Source organism: Microchirus variegatus (assembly GCF_963457635.1).
Source record: "Microchirus variegatus genome assembly, chromosome: 8".
Lineage (NCBI taxonomy): Eukaryota > Metazoa > Chordata > Actinopteri > Pleuronectiformes > Soleidae > Microchirus > Microchirus variegatus.
Window position 1 is genome coordinate 21,937,723 of NC_139809.1, and position 22,602 is coordinate 21,960,324.

Genomic DNA, 22,602 nt, shown 5'->3' on the forward strand with positions numbered 1-22,602 from the left:
GAAGTGGTAGAGACAAGGGGTGAGTTTTTTTTTTGTCAAGGGCTTTTCAGGAAGAGAAACAGTGTTTCGGGTTAGTGCTGCCCCACCTGTGGTTCCAGAAGATGTTGCACTGCGTGTTGAGAAGTGTCCCGTTATTGATGCATCACGTGTGGACATGCGGACCTGGCTTGGAGTCAGGGTCATGGAAGAGGAATCTGTGTTCATATCCCCAGTGTGCGCTTGCTTTGTCAGCCAGGGTGGAAGTGTAGCAGGTGGCACAGTGGTAAGAGAAAAAACACTGACAGAAGGGTCAGATGAGTGAATATCTGCCCTGTTGGAGGGTGAAGCAGAGGGAAATCTCGTCTGGTCTGGATTCTCAGTGGAAAGTTGAAAGTCTGTGTTGGTGTCAGAGCTGTCAGGTGTAGAGTGCTTGAAGCTGGATGCATGTATTTCAGTGGGCAGTGCATGTTCAGAAACAGTGGGTGTGAAAGGGGATGGAGATGTGGTCACACTGAGGTCAGCAGCTCTCTTACGGCGTCCTGAGCTGTTTGGGACATCAGGGGTAAATGTCTCAGCATCATATAAATCTGTTGAATTCTGAAGAAATAAAAAAGATAAAGCTTGCATATGAAAAATGTACCACAATGTTGTTGTTTGTTAAATGTGTCAGCATATATATATAGCATGTGGTGAAAGTAAGTTGTTGTAGTAAGGTTTTATTTTGTGGCAAGGTTGCAGCTGTACTTTTGTTTTAGATGAAGGTTGTGATAGCTTCTTCCTAAATTTTGCTCACACACCAATTAGTGATAGTGAATGTGTCCTCTGCATTTACACACTAGTAGTGAACACACACAAGCCAGGTAAAGAGACAGCGTGGAACACTTATCTGCTCCGGGGGGCAATGGGGATTGGGTGCCTCGCAGGTTAGGGACAAATTATTTTTCCTCTTAGCCATGGATAGTAATCATTGTACAGCTTGTTTAAATACAATGTCCTTCACCAGTTCACAAGTCTTTACAGTAGCATATTAAACAGTAAATATCGATGATCATTGATTGTATAACCTATAAATATCTGTAACATCTGACATACCACGTCTGCAATGAGGGTGATGTCCTGCAGCAGAGTGTCTTCTACCAACACCTGCAGTCTGTACTGCATGATCGGTCCATTGGGCTGAGCAGGGATTTTCCACTTCACACAGACTGAAACTGAGTCCTCAGCTACTGCTAACAGGTTCTGGACTGCACTGGGAGCTGCTCGGGCAAACAGGAGAGACAAGGCACAGTTCTTATCTTTTGAAATAAACACAAAACTAACCACAACGAGATGTATTGGTACATTGCTAATGAGCATTCTCACCTTCAGCAAGTGTGACTACATCTTCCTGTGCTGCTGGACCCAGCTCTCCAGCTGCTTTGGCTCGAACACCAAATGTGTACCTGGTGTATGGGGTCAAACTGGTAAACGTAAACCGCATGTCCCCTGTGCTTTCCTCATACAGCAGTCCTGGAATCATGGAGAAAAATGATTCAGAGTCTGAATCATGTATGTGTACATGGATGCAAAGTGTGTAGAATTGTATGTATAATATAATTAACCTGTAGGTCCGTAAAGGTAGACCATATAGGAGAATTTTCCTGTGATGATGCTGGGAGAATTCCAGGACACAGAGATCAATCTTGATGTCATATTCAGTACAGAGAAGTTTTCGGGTGAGTCTTCTGGGGCTGCAATGAACAAAAGCAAACAAAAATGTTTTTGTTGAAGGTTGTAAGGTCTCCACTTGGCAACCTCATGCTATTTCTGCTGTTTGTTGTGTGTAGGCCGAGCTGACACACACAGGTGCCTGTTTGCTTGTCGTGGTTGCAAGACAGCAGGGAAATGACAGGAGAGAGACCTGATCTCTGTGAGGCATAATAATGTGTTTCATAGTACTCTGCAAACTTCCATGTGCATGTGCATGTGTTTAGTAGTGGTGCCACTTGAAAAAAGGGCTTCCCCAAGACAACGACTGGTTATGAATAAAATGCAACGACAAACTGTGTGAGCGCCCCTTTGCTAGTCAATGCATTAAAGTGCAATGACACTGTTATCCGGATCCCCCTCAAGGGGGCCCCTCTCAATAGTCACTAACAGCAGCCAGCCAGCCAGGTTTGTGATCTTTGCTGCTGGCAAAATACATAACCACGGTGCTATTGGCTGTGGGTGCTGTCAATCAAACGTGTTCAACGACTGGCAATGGCAACAAAGCGCCACAAAGAGAGATGGCTTCTATGGTTAATCTTATATGTGTGTGTGTGTGTGTGTGTGTGTGTGTGTGTAAAGAGGACACAAGGCAGAGGACAAGATGGAGGCAGATGAACTGGTGTGATGACCCCAAAAGAGAGAAGCTGAAAGAAGAAGAAGATATTTCAACAGCCATAATCCTGCTTCATTTTCCATACCTGACTCTGGCATGCGGACCATCGTGGAGGCTATTTGTCCCTCTCCATCAGAGGTGAAGGCAGACACTTCGAACAGATAGGCAGTGTAAGGTCGCAGCTGATCCACTCCCACTGATATAGGAACGCTCCAGGAGGCCGCAGATGGGACAGCAGAGAGGGTGATGGGTGGAGACGAGGCTGTCATCTCCAATGGACTCAGAGTGGCACGAGATAGGATATCAGCTGCATCCTAAACACAGAAAATCATAAATATACAGAGGGTTAAATAATAGAACATTTGATCTGAGACATGGTAGCATTCATATTCCTGAGAGATGAAGGAAAATTATAATATATAATAATAAACTTTATCCTAATAGCAGTTTTTTTTACAAATGTTACAAAGTGCTTAACAATCCAATCAAACCTATACCAAAATATTTCAAGGCCTTTTCTTTCTTTCCAAGGAAAGAAAGAATCCCGACAGATCACACAATGAGCAATCACATAGACATCAGCAGAGAGAAAAAAAGCATCTGCCTCAGCTGTTTGGGGTGAAAGGAAAATAGGGAACAGTGGAGAGGTGGGGCACAGCAAGGGGGGAGGGAAATAAAAGAGAAGGTGTAACAAAGAGACAATAAATCAACATATCAATTCTAGTACAAAATAACACACAAGAACACAAGAGACAACCTCCCAGTAAGATGTCAGACAGAGATACTGTACATTGCAGTGAGGCAGTGCCACAGTCATGATGTCCTCTGCGTTGACCTCCAGCATGCGGATCGTCTGACCGGTGCGGGCGTGTTTTGCCTTGACAGCAAACTTGGTTATGAGACCGTTGATGCGGCGTGGCAGGAACCAGGTGACCATGACAAACGTGTGGTTTTGAGCAAATGCGGTCAAGTTGGTGACGAGGCCGGGGGCTGCAGGGGTTGCAGAGACAGACATAATATCACCTTATTCATACTATTTTGGTTCAAAAAACAGCGTGCATATGCATGGATACCCACGGGATTCAGCTGTCTTTATATATACAGATTTACTGAAGGCTCCTATTCCAACTGGAGCTATGGCCGCTACCTACAAAAAGAGAAGAGTTGTTTTGGTACATTTGCTAATTTATTATCCCCATTAGACACTAATATCAAACAATGGTTACAATGTTACTGTTACTGTTACAGTTCTCTTGGAAAGAAAAAACACACAATAATGGCATCCTTTTTTATATTGGGACAAGATGGATACACACATTACACATGAACCCCAAAAACTTTAAAGTTACAGCTACTCCAACCAAGAACAAAAAATAACAGAGATTCACAGCCAGTTATATATACTAATATACTACATACTATACAAATGCTTACCTCTGTGTCAAATATACAACAATTGAATAATTGTCTACCAATATAAAGTTTATGAATAGTATTAAAAAAATGAATTGAGCATGTTTTCTATCACACATCTTTCATAGCCATTCACACACTGCCAGCACAGTCGTCAGGAGCAACATTGGGTTAAGTGTCTTGCCCAGGGACACATCATCATGTAAACTACTGGAGCTGGGAATCAATGAAAGAAATTAATTCAAGAAACCCATGAAAGAAGACGTGCTCTACCTCTGAGCCAGTGGGTTAAAATAATGTACCAATATACAGTATATAAACAGTATTAGAAAAGGTAATTGAAGCAAAATAAGCAAAGTGTGTTTAAATTATTATTTGAGTGTTGAAAAACTGCAACAATATTGAAATGTCCAATTATCAAGAAGATAACCAGCCTGTTATTGTATTTGTAGTATTTCTTACTCAGGTTTTAAGAAACTGTGTACACCAAAAAGCAGGACCGGCAACTGACAATATAATGGAATACACTACAATAACTACAGAAAGCTCAGCAGGACAAACACCAGTCAATGCTTTGCTGAATTTTTCATTATCAACTCAATTTAAGGAATTCTTCTTTTACTGTGATGAAGTGTGATATTTGAAGTCCTGATGTTTGAAGGTTTGAAGTCCTCTTGATTGTGAAATGCTCTTGACACAAGTTGATTTGTGAAGTGAAATAACTTCATTTGTTCAGTGAAATGAAGGAATTAGAGATTAAAGAGCAGTCAAGAGACAACAATATAGATAGAGGAGGATGCACTTCAACACCATCAAATCATTAAAGCACAGGCGTGTGGGATTTGGTGGCATCTAGGGGAGAAGTTAAATAAATGGACATTTAACTGAATATTCCTATAGTAGCCTTCAGTTAGCATCAAAACTTAAAATGTTTAGTTTGTCCGTTGTGGGTGTTACAGTGGCAGTTGCTGGTCTTTGAAACAGGGGAAGCTCATTTCAGGCCCCCTATATATGTATATTTGTACAAAAAAAAAATGCATGCACTGTCTCTTGCTGCTTTGAGCACACATGCATTGAACAAACTGTGTTTCCATCATGGATCTGGTGCCAATGTACATGATGTAAAAACATGGTTTTAAAATATATACATTAACTTGATTTTATGGTCAAAAACCTCTTAGTTGATTGAAATCTCCCCTCACTGAAGCTCCTCTCTGGAACGGTGGATGCACTGCTTTTCATTATCAAAACTTTGTTTTAACAATTGCTTAAGTTACAGCTAGTCCAACCAAGAACAAAAAATAACAGAGATTCACAGCCAATTAAAACTAAATATACTAATATACCTAATTTGACCCAGAGTCAGACCCAGAGTCAGAAGACACTGTCACAAGTGAAACACCTCCACAACGGACTTCTTCTTCTGCGGTTTAATGACCGCAACACAGGATTTGCCTGGACTAGTGCCCGGAGCAGAAGGATCTGCTTTTCAGGGGAAGTGATCCTTACGTCACGATTCCAGCCTTTTTCAGATCACATGCAGAGCCCGAGAATACAATATTATACAATACTGCTGAAAACCCAGCGTTCTCAGCAGTGGCTGAACTGTTTGTTTCGAAACTTTAGGGCTTAATAAACGAGGTAATGGTGCAGATACACACCAAAAAACAGCGTTGGAACTTTTATATCTAAAGCTTCTATGGCAGCTTTAGATATAAAGCTGATGGAATGTATTATTATTAGAAGAGCAATTAGAAGGCATAATAATAAACAACACTTCAGCTAACTGCTAACATTATAAACACGTGGAAGACCCAGAACCTTCACAGACGCACAAAACTGAATCTTCCATTTCTGCCTAATTTTAAATGGAAGAAGAATTACTTCTTCTGCCTAAGAATTACTTAGATTTTGTACACTGGACTTGTAATTAGATTTTTGTGTTTTTTGCTGCATACAAATAATTTGAAGATAAAATCTCAACAGTTTTGCTCCACATGATGAGAAGAGAAAGAGCCAACAGAAGTCGCTCATGAGCTGAGCTTTCTGCAAAATTACACGGGCCAACACACACTGGTGAGGTTAGGTGACATGATACATACACACACTCATTGGCGCAAAGCATGTGCATGCATACACACGCGCGTTTACACACACACACGCACGCACGCACACACACACACACACACACACACACACACACACACACACACACAGTACAGTATGTGGAGGTATAATCACAGTGTGTTTCAGTATCTCCAGTCCATTTGTATGAAGGTCATTGTGGGTTAATGAATTCTGAAAACTAATAAGCATGATCACATTCAAGCTGAGTGACAACAGGCAGTGGAAAGAGCCATGGCTTATCCATAGAGCTGTTTACATGATTAATAATGCAATCAGGATCAATTACTGCTATTCAGCCAGATCGAGAGAATAGCAGCTCCTGTGGGATCAGGCTTAGCTAACCACATCCAAGTGACAGTACAACGACCATTGTGATGAATAGATGAATAGGTCTCCCATATCCAACATTAACATCCATGGAAATGTATTTTTTATATTTTCTAAGGGTTTTATTGATGGAATTGGCTATTTTTCCTTGTTCCTCTCAGCTACAGAGTAATGGAGATAAAACGCTGAATCATGAACAGTGTATCCTACCTGAATATGGTATGTAGAACCTGAGGTGAAGTCAGTGAGTAGAGTCTCTGGTATATCTAGGTTCATTGTCACCTGTGTGAAGGTGGGGTCAGGGTAGGGACATACTTCCTTATACCTAAAAGAAAAAAAAAAGAAACAAGAATCAGAAGCATAATTCAGAATCAGAATTAGGTTTATTAGCTTTCACAATAAGGAATTTGTGAAAAAAAAGTGCAAAACAACTCTACAACAATAAAGTGCACTAGATTGCTATTATACATGTACGGGACACTGTCCAAAACATGATAAAATGTGCAATCAGCAGTTGAAAACTGCGCAAAATTAAGAAGGAAAAGTCAATGGAGGAACTTGGCCTGTTCTTGTGGCGAGAGGTTTTGGTCCTAATAGACCTCAGCCTCAGAGACCTCAGCCTCAGAGACCTCAGCCTCAGAGACCTCAGGGGAGAGGATCAAACAGTCAGGATACACAGGATATATTATCTCTTGTTTATGGACAGTTTAGGGCAGAATGAAAGAGTAATGCTGATTTATGAATTGAGATTAATCAATTACAGATGCAAAAGAACCATGACAAAGAAAGTTAGACTGAAGAACATTACTCACTTATTGTGAATAAGTTCACTTGTATGTGAGTTTTTCCATGTTAAATGACTTTATACTTTTACTGCACAATAATCAAACGTTTAACAACATTATGGACCGCTATTGTGTCTGGAATAAAGATTGATTGATTGATTGATTAGACAATATTTATACAGCTGTAGCTACTGCTTACTCTTCATATTTTGCTATTTCCTATTGTAAAATTGGTCATTTGCTGCATGGAAGTCAGTTAAACTGGAGTCTGTAAAAAACAAATTGTGAACATACATCCATCCATCCATTATCTACCGCTTTTTCCTCCACCAGAGGGTCACGGGGGGTGCTGTGCCTATCTCAGCAGACATTGGGCGATAGGCGGGGTACGCCCTGGACAGTTCGCCAGTCTATCGCAGGGCCACATAGAGACAAACAACCATTCACTCACACACTCACACCTACATGTAGGCCTAAATGTACCTGTATAGAAATTACAGTATGGTGTTTATCTAGATTTGGGGATGCATGATTAGGGACTTTCTCCAATATCCAATATACCTATATATAGGGAGTACTTGGGCCAAAATACAGTATACACATTTATCCCTGCGCCCAACTGCAGTGCTCATTCAGTCTCTTTTGTAGTGAAATTAATATAATATGTTCTTACCCATTTGTTTGTCAATATACGATAATATATTTTAAAGCCAATATCCACCGATATGATATTGTGCAGATAATATTTGGCATCTTTGTTTGGCATTTCTGACTGATACTACGAGTCCTCACAGGTAAGACTTAAAGGTAATTAAGACACAAGATGTGTCATTCGAGATTGAGGAAACAAGTAAAATTGAAATATTGGCTGCAGCCAGGATATTCACAGAATCATTCAATGAACAATGTTTATTTGTTTGGGATGGTGTTTTGGTCTGCGGCTTCACCCACCACCTTCCACATAATAACACGGGATGACAGTAGATTGAACAGAGAGCAGCTGGCTGCTCAGGGTCCGAAATAGAGAATGATACAAAACTTAAAAAGCGTTGACACCCCTCTCAAAAATGTCTCGACTGCTGCAACCGCTCGATCTTCCAGATACATTTTGCACAACATCAGGAGGATACGGCCGCTTCTAACCCAGAAGGCAGCGTAGGTTCTGGTCCAGGCTCATGACATCTTACGCTTGGATGACTGCAACTCCCTCCTGGCCGGTCTCCCTGCGTGTGACCTCTGCAGCTTATCCAGAATGTAGCAGCTCGACCGGTCTTCAAACTCTCAAAGTTCTCTCACACTACACCGCTTCTCCGCTCCCTTCACTGGCTCCCTGTAGCTGCTCGCAGCCGCTTCTCTAGAGAAGACTCTAGTGCTTGCGTTCAATGCTACAAACAGATCTGGCCCAGCCTACATCCAGGATATGATCCATCCTTAAACCCCAGCTCGTCCACTTCGCTCTGCATTGACAAACCCCCTTGCTGCCTCCTCACTGAGGGGATCCCAGTCCAACTCATGACTGTTCACTGTCCTGGCTCCCAAATGGTGAAACGAGCCTCCATATCTTCAGCCCCCGACTAAAAACACACCTCTTTCGACTCTACCTCGACTAAGACAATAACTAAAAAAAAACAAAAAACCTGCACTTACTTGTACATAGCACCCTATAGATTGGCATATTTGAAGCACTTACTTCTAGCTCTTGTTTGTACCCAAATGTTGAAATGCACGTATTGTAAGTCGCTTTGGATAAAAGCGTCTGCTAAATGACATGTAATGTAATGTAATATAACAACAACAACAACAACGAGCTACCTGATGACATATCCATCAACGTTCACATCATCAGATGGCATGGCCCAGGAGAGCAGAATGCCGTTAGAGCCCACAGCCTCTCCTTCAAGGCCTGTGGGTGGACCAGGAACTGCAGGTGGAGAAGGGGAGGGTGTGAGAAGGAGATAAGCAGGAGAGAAGTGTTATTGGTCAAAAAATATAGAAGCATATCATCAGCAAGCAGACATTTGGATAAAACTTTTGATAAATAACCAGGACCGAGTAGGAGTCATTTAAGGAATGTGTTGTTGTCTATAGGCTCATTCTATGGGCTGTGAATTTGTGTGAGTGAGTGAGTGAGTGAGTGAGTTTCAGATTGAACTTGGATGAATAAGACCTCACACTGCAGTGGCATTTCACTGACATTCACTGCCAACCCATTCATCCTGCAGTTCAAAAGCTTGGGTTTAAGTTACCAAAAAGGAATTACACGGAAGGGAGAGTGCACACACACACGCACACGCACACGCACGCACGCACGCACGCACGCACGCACGCATGCACGCACACACACACTTGTTTTTATACAGTATCTTAGTGAGGACATTTATATTATTATTCCCTAGTCCCTTACTCTAACCTTAACCATCACAACTAAGTGCCTTACCCTTACCCAAACTATAACCTAAAGCCAATTCTGTAAGACCTTTAACCTTGTGGGCCCAGTCAAATTGCCCCGACAAGTACAAGTACACACTCGCACGCATACACACACACCCGCACTGTACTAGTGTGTATTGAATGTGTTATGCAGAGACAGAATTAAACAGCAGAGGGCAGAAGATAGGCAGGAATTACTCCCAACAAAACAAAACAAAACACACACAGCAGCAAACATTGAGCGCATGTGGATGTCCACTCATATCTCACCGGTTTCATTTGTAATGATCATGCGGCTGACCCCAGGGCTGATGTTGGAGGAGGAGGCTGCTGTGACTGTTACTGTGTACTCTGTTCCTGGACTGACACTGACCACATCGGCCTGTTAAAAAAAGCAAAGCCATCTCATCACCACACCAATATAGCAGGCTAGGAAATTAACTTTTGTCAATTAGCAGGACAATTTTGTGAAACATTGTGAAATAAGTGTTTTCTCCATCAGGGTGACGGCCAGGGTTCCCAAAATCAAATGTATGACTTCATAAGATATTTTTAAAACATGTACGATGATATTTAATGCCAAATGCACATCATAACAGTTAAAAGGATATACTGGAGAATGGAAGTATTGATTCTATGAATTCTATTTTCTTACAGACATTAGATTTTTTAAACATATTAAACAACCTTTTGAAATAATTCTCTGTAATCTGTAAAATGTATCTGATCTGTACTGTATTCCACAACATTTACAGGATCAGGCGTTTTATGTGCTACGGATGCATAGGCAGCCATTTTGACCTCATCAACAGTTAACTATGGGGCTGTAACTACCACTAACCCTCATCTTTCAATTGGAAGGTTGTGGGTTAGATTCCCCGCTTCACTAGTCTACATGCCGATGAGTCCTTGGGCAAGACATATAATCCCACATTGCTCCTGACTGCTGTACCAGCAGAACATGAATGGGTGTGAATGATAAATGTGCTGCATATAGCTACTGTATGTTGTATTGATGTGTGTGTGAATGGGTGAATGGCAAACATTTGTGTAAAGCAGCTTTGAGTGGTCATCAAGACAAAAAAGTGTTATATAAATACATTTACCATATGCCATACCAAAATGTGATGTTTTTACGTCTTCCAATGTGTTGTTGAGTCAAAGTTATGTAATAATATAAAAATAGACCTTTTTTCTTTTCTTTTTGTTCATGAAAATGAGCCAAGTGAACTTTTTTTCTATGATGCATTTCCAAATTTCACAAATTCAATACAATGAAACATTTTGAGTACTTTTTGCTAAGGTGTGTTAATATAATTGGTGGGATTTAAAAAAAAAAAAAAAAAAAGAAGCTTCATCTGATTGCCTACGTTATAAATGCTGTAAGACACTCTGTATTGCACATTCTTCTCGCCTCTGTATATACTGTATGTCTTAACATAGTAATGGAAAAATGCTCTGTATTCTAATAAATTAATTGATTAATTGTTGCATCCCTACCTACTTTACGGGGACATATGTATACATATGCACTCAAACATGCATGCAACCATCTGCTGCTTTAAGTTTGTGTCATAATGAAGAGTGTCTGCATCTTTATTTAAAGAAGCGCCATCTGTCAAAGCAGAATGAAGGTGGATGTTTGTGAATGGATGACAGCTTGTTTGGTTACATCTTTATATCTCTGTGTACGTCTGTGAAACAGATGATCAGGGTTTTTCTGTGTTTGCACTTACAACTATGACACCAGCATATTTATGGGTGTTATGTTCCTGCCAAGTAATATGACAAAGCGTTATATGCATGTGTGTGTATACACTCACAACTTGCGCTGGACAATATGGCCAGAAAAGGCTGTCACGATTAACGTTTTCAAATCAGTCGATATCAATAATTATTACAACAAAAATATTTTTGAAAAAGTTAAAGAAGCATGGTATCAAATTAACAATTTGTTATATTAGAAGAAAGATCTGGATATATTATTCCATTTTTGCAGTGATCAGTTGTCCTCTTACATTGTTTTTTTTCTTGGTGTTATATACAGTATTTATATATTATTTTCTTTTCTTTACCATAGTATGTTTTCTCTAACTTTCTTTGCTTTTATTTACAGGTAGTTATCCATATGACCAAATCACTTTTGGGAAGCCCGTGGTCGAGTGGAAGCGAATTGGGATCATTGCAAGGTTGAATCCCAATGCAGGCTAAGGGCTGAGGTGCCCCTGAGCAAGGTACCAAACCAATCCCATTTGCTCCTCAGGCACAGATGTGTGCTGTCCACGGGTCCTGTTACTGATTAATGTGTGTTCAGTTCACTACTGGTCAATAATAAAGATGTGTTATATAAAAACACATAAGAACATTCCAAGTATTTTCAGCACCTGATGCATATGATGAAGACCGTTTGAATTAAAACATGTTGGTTTTTATCTTTAAAGACATCTATACATAACTGTTTATCTACATCTGAGTGTCATATATGTCTTTTTTTTGGATTACCACTTACACAAACTAGACTTCCCCCCAAAACTTGACTGTGACTAGACACAAATACTGTATGTATGCTTTACTTTGAAATCAACCTGAATGTGTGGTGCACAGTGTGGCGACATTTGAATTCTTACCTGTGCATGCACCTGTCCCAGGCTGCATGTGAGCAGCAGGATGACAGAGTGGAAGGTCATGCTGTGGAGCAGTGTTAGCTTTAGTTTTGTCACAGCAGGTTAAAGGTCTCAGCAGGAGTAGCATCCAGTGTTAGTGCACAAACGTTAGTGGTGTAAATCCACAGAAGACTAGAAGCTGGTCATAGCAGCAGAGTAAAATTCATGGGGTTAGTCCAGGGATTGTACGAAAAGGGTCTTGAGGTATTCCAAAAAAGAGAAAAAATGCGGTGGGTCCTTTCATTAGCACAAGACTTCAACTCTTCACCGGGTGTCTCTGACTCTCTGGAGAGAGCTGCTTAAACAAATGAATGATTCAGGGTTGAGCTCATGAAGCCGACTTAATAAATAATGAGATCTATTACTCAATGCTGTGCTCTGTGTATGTGTGGAGTGTGTTGTGTGTAAGGTTACATTTTGGGGGTGGTGGGGGGGGGTATCTGACACCTGGCAGCCGGAGAGAATCAGTACTTGGTACGAGGTACTTGGTCCAATGGGAGGAGAAATAATGCATGTTTTTTTGTGTGCATGTAGTTAGTACACTCTGAATCATAACTCAGCTTCTCCCTTTAATACCATTGAGCTGAAAAAAATCTGTCTGTCTGCTGAGGTTAGAAATGACCTTGTTAGTGCATGTTTTTTTTCCTGAGTTTGCATATGTACCTGAATGTATCCATCACGACCAGGCAGCACTGTGACTTTTCCCCGGTTAGGTAGCAGACTCACTTGGTAATGATCCACACACCCTGCTGCCTGCTGCCAGCGTAGTGAGAATGCACGTGCAGACACATTCAAAATGTGCGCTCCTTGCACACGGGCTGGCACTCATGAAAAACAGCAGAGGGAGAAACAGTCAGTGTGATTTAACTTAGAGGAGATGACGGCCGGGGTAGCAACCTGCAACTTCATCTACCTGTAGTAACAGTCAGAAGGGCAGCACTCCCCACTATCACACCTCTGACTCTCTCAGCGCTCACGTTGTACCTGCAGCCACTCGCCAGACCTGTAACCATGGCAACCCGCTCCTCCTTCGGTATGATAAGTGTGTTTTGGAGTGAGGCGTGGGCCACTGTGACTCTGTAGAAGTCAAAGTCTCCTGATGCACTGCCCCAGCTCACAGAGGCAGAGGATGAGTTCACATGCTCTAGATGGAGGCTGCAAATACCTGCTGGACCTTGAAAATATAATTATGCATAACATGAATGTCTCACACCTAAGTCACTGCGTTAGCTTGTGGTCACAGGCAAGTTCATCAGTGATTAAACCCACTGGAGAGTCATACAATTGAAAGTTCGCACCACGGTCACATCTAGACAGTGTATATGCCAGAAAGACAATGGACACCTCTGTACAACTAGAGCCTAATTGTGTGTTTTTGAGGAAGACAGAGCTGATTATATGTGGTCACATGGAGACCAGGACGCATTTTAATGTCAGGTATATGAAGAGTCCTTTTTTTTTAGCAATGCTACAATCAGATCACTAAGAGCAGATGTTGTTCCTGTTATGAACAGGGCCTATGTTACCCTTTCCCTAACTTTTAGATATTATTAGCATTATTATGGATGAAGATGGATTGTAAGGGTGTTATGTTTTTATGTCGCCCAATCAGCTGACTACCGTGGGTGGAGCTGGTATCTCCTCCTGGACCGTATCAGAGTGAAGAAATATGTACCATACTGTTCTGAACCCAACCGAAACACAGCTTAGTTTTGGATCAGTAATGATTTATCATAGATAGAGCAAGGGAAGAGGGACATACATTATACTTTTAACTTTGACATATTTTTATTTAATTTTCTGCATATCTTACACAACCTACATTTTGTTTACAAATGTATATTCATATTTCTCTTTTGTAAATAATTGCACTTTTTTTGTATTTTATTTTTACTTTGCTCGAATATTTACTTTTTGTTGCTCTGACACAGATTGTGTAAGCTATATCTGCCAATAAACCCAATTGTTTTGCTGTTTATTTAATGGAATTTATTTTAATGTGTTTGAACTGAAAACACGCACACACACACACACACACACGCATATACACACACAGCTCACAGATCAATGTGTTAGTATAATGTGGAATGCCTCTTACGTGTGCTGAACTCTCTGTGGACAGCCTCACTGGTGTCTGAACCCAACACGCTCCGAATGCTTACACCGTAGTCTGACCCAGGGATCAAATCCCTGATCTCATAGCTCGTGCCCTGAAGAATCACCTCAATCCATGACTTTTTGTCCAGGGACAGGAGGCCAAACCCAAGCTGAGACAAATCAAAGGGAATTTGCAGTCCTTATTAGAGCTTAGGGGGGAAAAAAAATCAATGTTTAATCAACCGATTTTTAGTTTGCCAACACAGGAGTTTTTTCTGTTAATGTTTTTTCTTTTTCTTTTTCTTTTTAATTGTGTATGCATGTGTTGTGCTTTGTCACTGCTTCTGGACACAGCTCTGTGAGAGTCATGCAACTTTTAAGAGTTGGTAACTCAATCTGCCGTGTGCCGACAACGGTTGCTAAGAAACCAGCAGGTGAGCACACAACCTGATGCAAGTGGCCTCCTCCATCCTTGAGTAATGTACTGCACGTGTAAGACAGATGACAAAGATTCAAATGACAAATCATTACAGACACTTGTCTAAAAGTTGGTATGATGTAAACCAATAAGTGCCAGTGAGTGTTTGTCTCTCAACCTCTCAACCTGTGGACAGAGATGGTCACATAGAGTCCATGACTCACCTTGTAGCCCTTCACCTGTCCAGGTGGCGCTCTCCATGTGACAAACATGGACGTCACTACATGCTCTGAAAGAGCTACATCCTGTGGTTCCCCTGGAACTGGAGACAAGTGTTGCCATAGCATGAGACATTGTATTTTATTAATGTGCATCCTGGTTTACACTGTAAACATGAAGCACAAGCTGTATATATTCTGGTTACTTAATGTATAACTTGTATAGTCCATTTAATTTTCATAATCTAAAGAGTCAATATCTTCAAGTACATTCTTGTGAAAATGTGTGTTTTTTATTTAGTTTATTACCTTTACCTTTACTGTATTTGCTGCTGCAGCAAATTTCGCCAATGTGGGACTAATAAATGACTATTTTATATTATAGACATAACACACGATGCTTGTAATTTTTACATATGTTAATATTTATTCATCATCATCCTCATCATCATCATCATCATTATTATTATTATTGTTAAGACCTGGTTTAGGGTTAGAATTGGGTTTAGGTTAGGGTAAGGGGCTAGGGAATGCATCCTGTTTTTGTGTGTGTGTGTGTGTGTGTGTGTGTGTGTGTGTGTGTGATCGGTTGCAAATGTGCATGCATAATTGAATGCCGTGTGTGTGTGTTTCTGTGGAGCTGCTATTAAAGAAATTATTAAATTATTATGATTGTAACTTCTGGAGCAGAGGTGGAAGCAGCAGTGAGCTGGTTTTGTGGTGGTAGAAGCTGTAGGCCCATGCTGTTCCTGCAATGCATGCGAATCCTGCAGTTTGTATTTCACCTGATGTTGAAACTAAAACCCTGGTTGGGTTGTTGCTCTGGCTTGGCTCTTTGTCTGGCTTTAAATAAATAAGACTGTGTCCCACCTCCTTGAAACACAACTGATCTCATTGCTGTGAAATGCTAACACACCTTGTTGCTTTTCGGGTTATTCACAGCTTCACCGTCTGAGTTGTAGCGAATGTGGCTAAACAAAAGTGTATATCAGCTGGGGGCCACTTCTTCAGGTCATCCCCCCATCCCATAATACACAGTAAATCAAACAGTGATTAAGTAGGACTTTATCTTTTTTTTTTCATATTTATCCCTTTTGACGTGGCACCAAACAAAATCTCCCTGCGCGTCTCCACTTCATTTACTAGAATCTCTTTGAAATTCCTTTTCTTTCCTTTGTTAATTGCGTGATATGATCAAAGAGGGCCTATTTAAATTGATTTGCATATTTAAATGGGGGTGTGGACAGGGAGGAGTTTGGCACCTCTTAAGGACAGTGCCCACCTGAAGACCCCTGTGAAGCGTTTACCCCTTTACCCACACCTCTACACCAACTACTGATTATCTAAATCAGGGGTGTCCAAACTTGTTATAACGAGGGCCAAATTTGATAATGTAAAGATTTCTGGGGGCCAATAGTAGTCTTTAAGACCTTTTTCAACAGTCAAATTAACACACAAAGGCCATGTTTTAGAGTAATTTTATTGTCCTTGTCACAATTATCATCTTAGATTTGGAGATGTAACCCAATCTAAATCACGCAGGAATGGACAAATGAAACAGTTCTGCATTTCTTTCACATCTGGAGTCAGATATCATAATAACATGATAAGGTAACAGGAAATGACATGTGCTTGAGGCCGATTTTGCTGCCGCAGTCCCTCCTGGGCCATGAATAATACAGTATAGAACTGAATCTGCGGGCCGTACAAAACCTGACCGAGGGCCGTGATTGGCCCCCGGGCCGGACTTTGGACATGCCTGATAAATGATTGTACTATTTATTCCTATAAGCTCAATTGTCTAATTTGAAATTCTGTGAAATATGAATATATAGTGCGACATCATGATGGCATACTACTGAAACCCCTACTGAACTGTTGTTTTTCCCCACTTTTTTCTCTAGCCTGGCCCGTCTTGACCTGACTAGAGCCTCATTGACCCCCAGATCATTTGAGTTTGACACCCCTGATGTTGAGCGGTGTTATCCAGTGGTTTTTCTAACAATAGCTTTTGTGATGTCACTCCTGTCATGTCCCGTGTGTTAGTCAGTGAGTTTATGTTGACCCCAGTTTTATTTTGGGGAAGGGTTTTTGTCTTCCCTTTCCCGCTTGTCATCTGTCGAGTCATCGAGTCTCATTGATCCCCTGATTGTCTGAACCTGGTGTTTGTCACTCAGCCCACACTCTTTAAATGTGCCCTCCCTCTTTTGTCCTGTGCTCGTGCATCTTTTGTGTGCTACAACCCTACGCATCCTGTTCAAGAATTAGGCAACAGCTTTTCGTTACCCGAGTCTGTCTCCCTGACCTTTTGCTGATATTTTTGATATTAAATGACTTTGTATTTGAACTGAGAACTCTGCCTTCACCTCACGCTTGATGTAAATTTAATTTAATTCTATTCAATTGTATTTGTATTGCACCAGTTATAACACCATTGTGATGTTTTCTCGATTGGGAGAAGTGTTGTAACTAATTAATTAATTAATTAATAATTTTAAGAGTATTATTTATTATTTTCAAATAAATAATAATAATTATTTATTTATTTATTATTATTATTATTATTATTATTATTTGCAGGTATAAGCTCCTCTGGGCTTCCCTTGGGGTTGTTGTTTCACTTCTGGTGTCATGAGTTGGTTTGTACAGTGCTATTTGCCTTTCACATAAAGTTATTATGGTACTTTACATTAGTAAGGTCAAGACCTTCAATTATGGCACGTGCCATTAATACCAGGTCTATACAGGGCCTTAAACTCTTAAACTTACTTGTATAGAGGATCAGATTAGCTGGTTTACTCTTCCTTTCCCCACTGGTACAAATCACATCTATTGTATATTGGCTTCCAGGAGTGAGACCATTAAATCTGTATGATCTGTGAACACATTCAGCTCCAGCAGTCAGAAGATTAAAAAAGAAAAAAAAAAGAAAAATCAATCAATCATCAATGTTGCAATGATTTTTCTTGTCATAACAGAAGGTTTGGCATAGTTGAATGTCGTGCCCTGTTTGCTGCCTGACCTGAACTCCTGATGATGGATGATCAGCTGGTGATTGGATGTGGTATTTTTGATTGACAGGATGAACGTGCTCATGACTCCCCTCACCATACTCCAACCAATATGTAAAGATGATGAAGATTTATTGAGGACAGACACTTCCACTGGGCTGGGAGCTGGCACATAAAGAAAACAACATACACCTACGATTAATACAGAAGATACATTAGCTGTGTGCAGTGCATTTGCATGATCACCTGCAGTGATGTTGATGGTGACGGGGGAACTATAATGTGAATGACTCCTTCTCTGAAAATATGTGAATATAACAAAAGGAAAATAAGAATGAAGGAGGCAAAATGAGCTATTCAGATTACTGTATGTTCGGGAAATAATTGGCTGCATAGGGATGTCTCCCTGCCAACCCCTGCATCTGATCCAACTGGGTTGTCTGACCCCATATGCTGTGCATGGCTTCTGGAAACACTTGGTGTTTGGATGCATAATGTGGTGTTTGTGGCTACTCTGCATTTCTACGGGAGCTCCACTTGCTTCCTCAGAACCCGGTTGTGCCGCCATCTCAAGTGCCCTGGTGCCGGTGCCAGTGCCACTCCACATGTTGACAGTATTGCTTTTGCTGCACATGGGGCGCTTGTCTTCACTACCAAACCGCAGTGACAGGGTTTGTGAGCAAGGAATGGCGTCATAAACTGCCCTCAGCGTGAAGCTGAGCCATGCCTGCGGGCTTGCCAGATGTCCTTCCAGGAAAGGACCCTGTGGATGGTGTCCTTCCACTGGGTCCACACACCCTGTTTGCCCTGGGACATAGACTTAATGAGGTAGTGCTCTTGCTTCACTCGAGCAACTTCCTCTATTATCAAGGCTTTCCTCTCCTTTCTCGAGGCTTTGGACCAAAACCTGACTGTTTCACTTGTTAATTTGATTTTCAAAATAAAATAACAAATCCAAAAAAACGGACAATGACAATTTTTTTTCCAATTTCCGATATTGTGCTCAAAGGTATTAATTTAAAAATAACATATAATGATTAACGTATAACGTATAATGATTTTTTCCGAAGGTTACATAACCCAAAAGTGAACTGTGACAGGGGAGCTTAACATGGGTAACTATGAAACCAGAAGACATGACCACAATGTAAATATTGGTCATAAGTTAGAAAGATATTCACAGATTTGAACTTCCGTGCTCAACTTAGATGAATACGGTCAACTGAGCCGTCACTTGGCTTTCAGTGGTCAAATCAGCTGCTCCGAAATTTGACATGGAGAAGTGCACCAATATTCTCTTCATCAATTCTACTCCAAACCAACCAGTCCTATTTTCAGTTTTCAAGATAAAGTCCTCAAAAGCAATCAGAATGTACTGAAAAGAAAAATGATGTCAAAAATAATTATTTCATATTATAGTGATTATTTCATATTATAGTGATTACATGTAAAATAATGTGTAAATAAAATAAGTCATTGTCCAGTTTTTTTTATTTTGAAAATCAAATTAACAGTTTATCTGATTTTTTTTCATTTTTCGTTTTATTTTAAAAAATGGAATGATAGACAGATTTTTCTGGACTCTTTCCAAGACCTCCCTATGCAAAAGCCTGCTGACGGCTTGGTCTACTTCTGCCCTCCACTTGCGCCCTCTCTGGACATTCAGTGCTGCGTCTTTTACTGTGTGGTTCCTGGACTCCTTCAACTCAAATACCGGGCGTTCTCCAGCTTGTACACAAGGCTCACAGACTTCAGTGGAAGCTGGAGCACGTTCTCGCCAAAGACACCGATATCGGAGAAAAACCAAGGGAGGCCTAACCACTTCCTGTTGTAGGTGATAGCAATGCTGTCCAGCCTGCTGACCATGGTTGATGGGATTTCACTCACCTTTAAAGGCCACATCACGCGCTGAAACAGCGTGAACTGATAGCACCGCAGCTTGAGTTTCCCGGGAAGCTGGCTGCTGTCAATCAGCTTTAGTAAATCAGGGCCTAAGTGACTAACCTTAACCTAATTCTAATTCTACCCTTAAAACCAGGTCTTAAATGTCCTGACTTCCTGAGGTATATAAGTAAGCACAGCACACACACACACACACACACACACACACACACACACACACACATACTGGTGTTTGCCCCTCAGGGGGCCCACACGTTTTTTCATGCTTTATGGGATCCACCCTTTCTAGTGGTGCTACACTGCTGTAAAAAATCAGGTAAGACTAAAAAAAAATCACAATCACAAAAATCACTTCAATGAAACAAAATGTTAAACTTTTGTCTCCATGCTAGTTTTTTCGTCACTTGTGGGGTCCCGTTTCTAACATACAGTACTTGTGAGGTCCAGTGTCATACACACACACACATTTCTTGTTTTTCTATCTTTGTGGGGTGTTAGGTTACCATCTGGGGCCCATTAATGGTTTCTACTGCACATAGACACCGACTGCATTAAGGATCTATATTTCTCTTCTTCCTCCATTCCATCTCTTTTCCCTTTAAACCTGCACAACCAGATGCCTTCTTAGCATATTAACTACTGTATGTGCTATCCTCTTAACAAAAGATCATCAACACGAAGACAGGGTCGTAACATGGTAGGCAAATAATGATCTTCAGCACCAGCACTTAAACATTACTGAGCCCCAAGATCTAATTTTGAGTAAAACTGTTTTTCCCCCTTTTTATTCCACCCAAAAAGTCAGTGGTCACACTACATTTGACAAAACAAAAAGCTTATTTGGTGAATATTTATATAAAAAAAGAAGAGAGAAACATGCTCTCGACAAAATTGAGTTTGAACTAGGGTTGCAAGTAATGATTGCAGGAAATAAGCCAAATAATACAAAGTACTCAAAGTTACATTATGTAACCAAGAAATTATTGAAAGAACTCACAACTCCTTTGCTGCTGCTCTTTTAATCACAGTTTGCCAAACATAATTGGGTGCCGTGATGTGGAGGTACAGTCGTTCAGGGACGACACACACTCCTCATCTTCTGACCCCCTACATAATACTGAAAACGGCTAAAATGAGCCGAGTGATACAGACAACATTTAACGTTCGACCGCTAAAACCACAGCAGGTACTTCAAATAACAGCTTCTCTATACTGCTGATATACTGTATACATTAAATATAAAACTGAAAATAAAATATTTAAGAACAGCAGCATATTTCTGCCTTGAACAAGAAGTGTTGGAGCGCCAACTGAAAATGTGTGTCCATACCTTCGATCAGTGAACAGCTTTCATTCTGATTTTCTTCTTATGGCAGTTATTCTATTTTTGATGTAATATTTGACTGCTTTCCAGTCTCTTTTTTGCAGTGCTTGTTGTTCTGAAGAAAGGCAGCGTTCACATTCTGCTTTACCTGGAACATCTTGCCTCACAATAAACCTCTTCAGATGTTTTTCTACTGCTGCAATTTCCTCTGGTGTCCAACGTTTCACAGCAGCTTGCTTACCTAGGTAGGCAGAAAGAGACTACATTTTGATTAAATTGACAATTTGACTGAAAACTGCGCAAAATGTACTTCCACTCTTTGTTCAAAGTAAATGCTTCTGAACATTAAGGTACAGTATTGCGCATAAAGAACCTGCTCACGTTAAAGTCCTGTCATGCCCAAAAGAGGATGCAAGTCCCAAAGCTTACCTCTCTTTCTTGCAGACACACTATGGTTTAGGAATTGTGATGTGTAGGTACAGTCGCTCAGGGACGACATGCTCTCATCATCTGACCACTGTTCTCCTGGCATACCGACATCTAGACACAGAACTTTATTAAAAATTCAAGACATAAAATACCAGGAAAATGTAATTACAGTAATTATTTTATCAAATCAAATTTTGCATCCGACTTTAGCTCACAGCATTTTGAAGGCAGAAATACACAGAAATGCAATATCACACTTATTTCTAATGATATGTCCTGTAGAATCAAAACTAGCCTATGCTGTCGCGGCCGACAGCAAGGGGAGTATCTGCGAACTTGTCCAATCCTCAACTTTCCAATAAAGCCAAATTATACGCACTCGCACCTGCCACTAACTGTTTTAATTAATGATTATAAAAGTCAACAAAATAACACTACACGCTACACTTTATACATGTTCAAAGTATCCATATAAACTCGATATTTAACACAGAAAACCTGAACTCATAAATTTCTCTCTAGTTTTTAATAAAACTAGTTAACCTATTATACCTTGTTAAATATTATGAATATTAAAATGCTAACCACAGCTGCCATATCTTCAAAGTGTCCAAATGTCATGAAAAAGCATACACTATGTTTATTAAATTTCATGAAAAAGCTACAATATTTTCAAACTTTCCATTAAATGCATTAATAAAGAAATGGAGGCTTAACTACTTTTTATATGATAATTAATACATTTATATTATAATGTAATAAATATTATGAATAAGTGCTAAATAAACCCATGATATCCTCAATGTGTCCAAATGAGCTCAATAATAAAGAAAAAATGCCTTAACTATTTTTTCTGTGTTCACTAATAAGTTAACCAGTTAACTTATTATGTAACTATTACCAATCATAGCCAAAGTAATAATGATTGTACTTGTAGATAGTTGTTACATGAATAATTGTACAAAATTTGAAGGCACTATCTCCATCAGTCTGGAAGATAAAGCCGAAAAGGTGTTTTTAGCATAATAAATTAATTAATTTGCTAATTAATAATAAAGCTACAAAGACAGGGATAATTCTCAGGTGGTATGTGATGCCCATGCAAAATCTGAAGCCA

General features: G+C 40.3%; 1 protein-coding gene across 1 annotated transcript in view; it reads right to left on the minus strand.

The window, feature by feature from the left end:
- ptprq (protein tyrosine phosphatase receptor type Q) overlaps nt 1-22,602 on the minus strand; it is a gene marked incomplete at both ends in the record, with an annotated part of 90,287 nt that overhangs the window by 42,114 nt on the left and 25,571 nt on the right. The window contains 19 exons of the mRNA XM_083894281.1: nt 87-576; nt 1,072-1,235; nt 1,342-1,488; nt 1,581-1,709; nt 2,427-2,655; nt 3,132-3,331; nt 3,419-3,488; nt 6,419-6,533; nt 8,806-8,914; nt 9,694-9,805; nt 12,750-12,910; nt 13,000-13,260; nt 14,185-14,353; nt 14,826-14,923; nt 17,589-17,695; nt 17,842-17,995; nt 18,077-18,128; nt 18,276-18,628; nt 21,486-21,596. Of these exons, the coding sequence (XP_083750407.1) occupies nt 87-576; nt 1,072-1,235; nt 1,342-1,488; nt 1,581-1,709; nt 2,427-2,655; nt 3,132-3,331; nt 3,419-3,488; nt 6,419-6,533; nt 8,806-8,914; nt 9,694-9,805; nt 12,750-12,910; nt 13,000-13,260; nt 14,185-14,353; nt 14,826-14,923; nt 17,589-17,695; nt 17,842-17,995; nt 18,077-18,128; nt 18,276-18,628; nt 21,486-21,596 (3,231 nt within the window). The remainder of the gene's footprint in view (nt 1-86; nt 577-1,071; nt 1,236-1,341; nt 1,489-1,580; nt 1,710-2,426; nt 2,656-3,131; nt 3,332-3,418; nt 3,489-6,418; nt 6,534-8,805; nt 8,915-9,693; nt 9,806-12,749; nt 12,911-12,999; nt 13,261-14,184; nt 14,354-14,825; nt 14,924-17,588; nt 17,696-17,841; nt 17,996-18,076; nt 18,129-18,275; nt 18,629-21,485; nt 21,597-22,602) is intronic.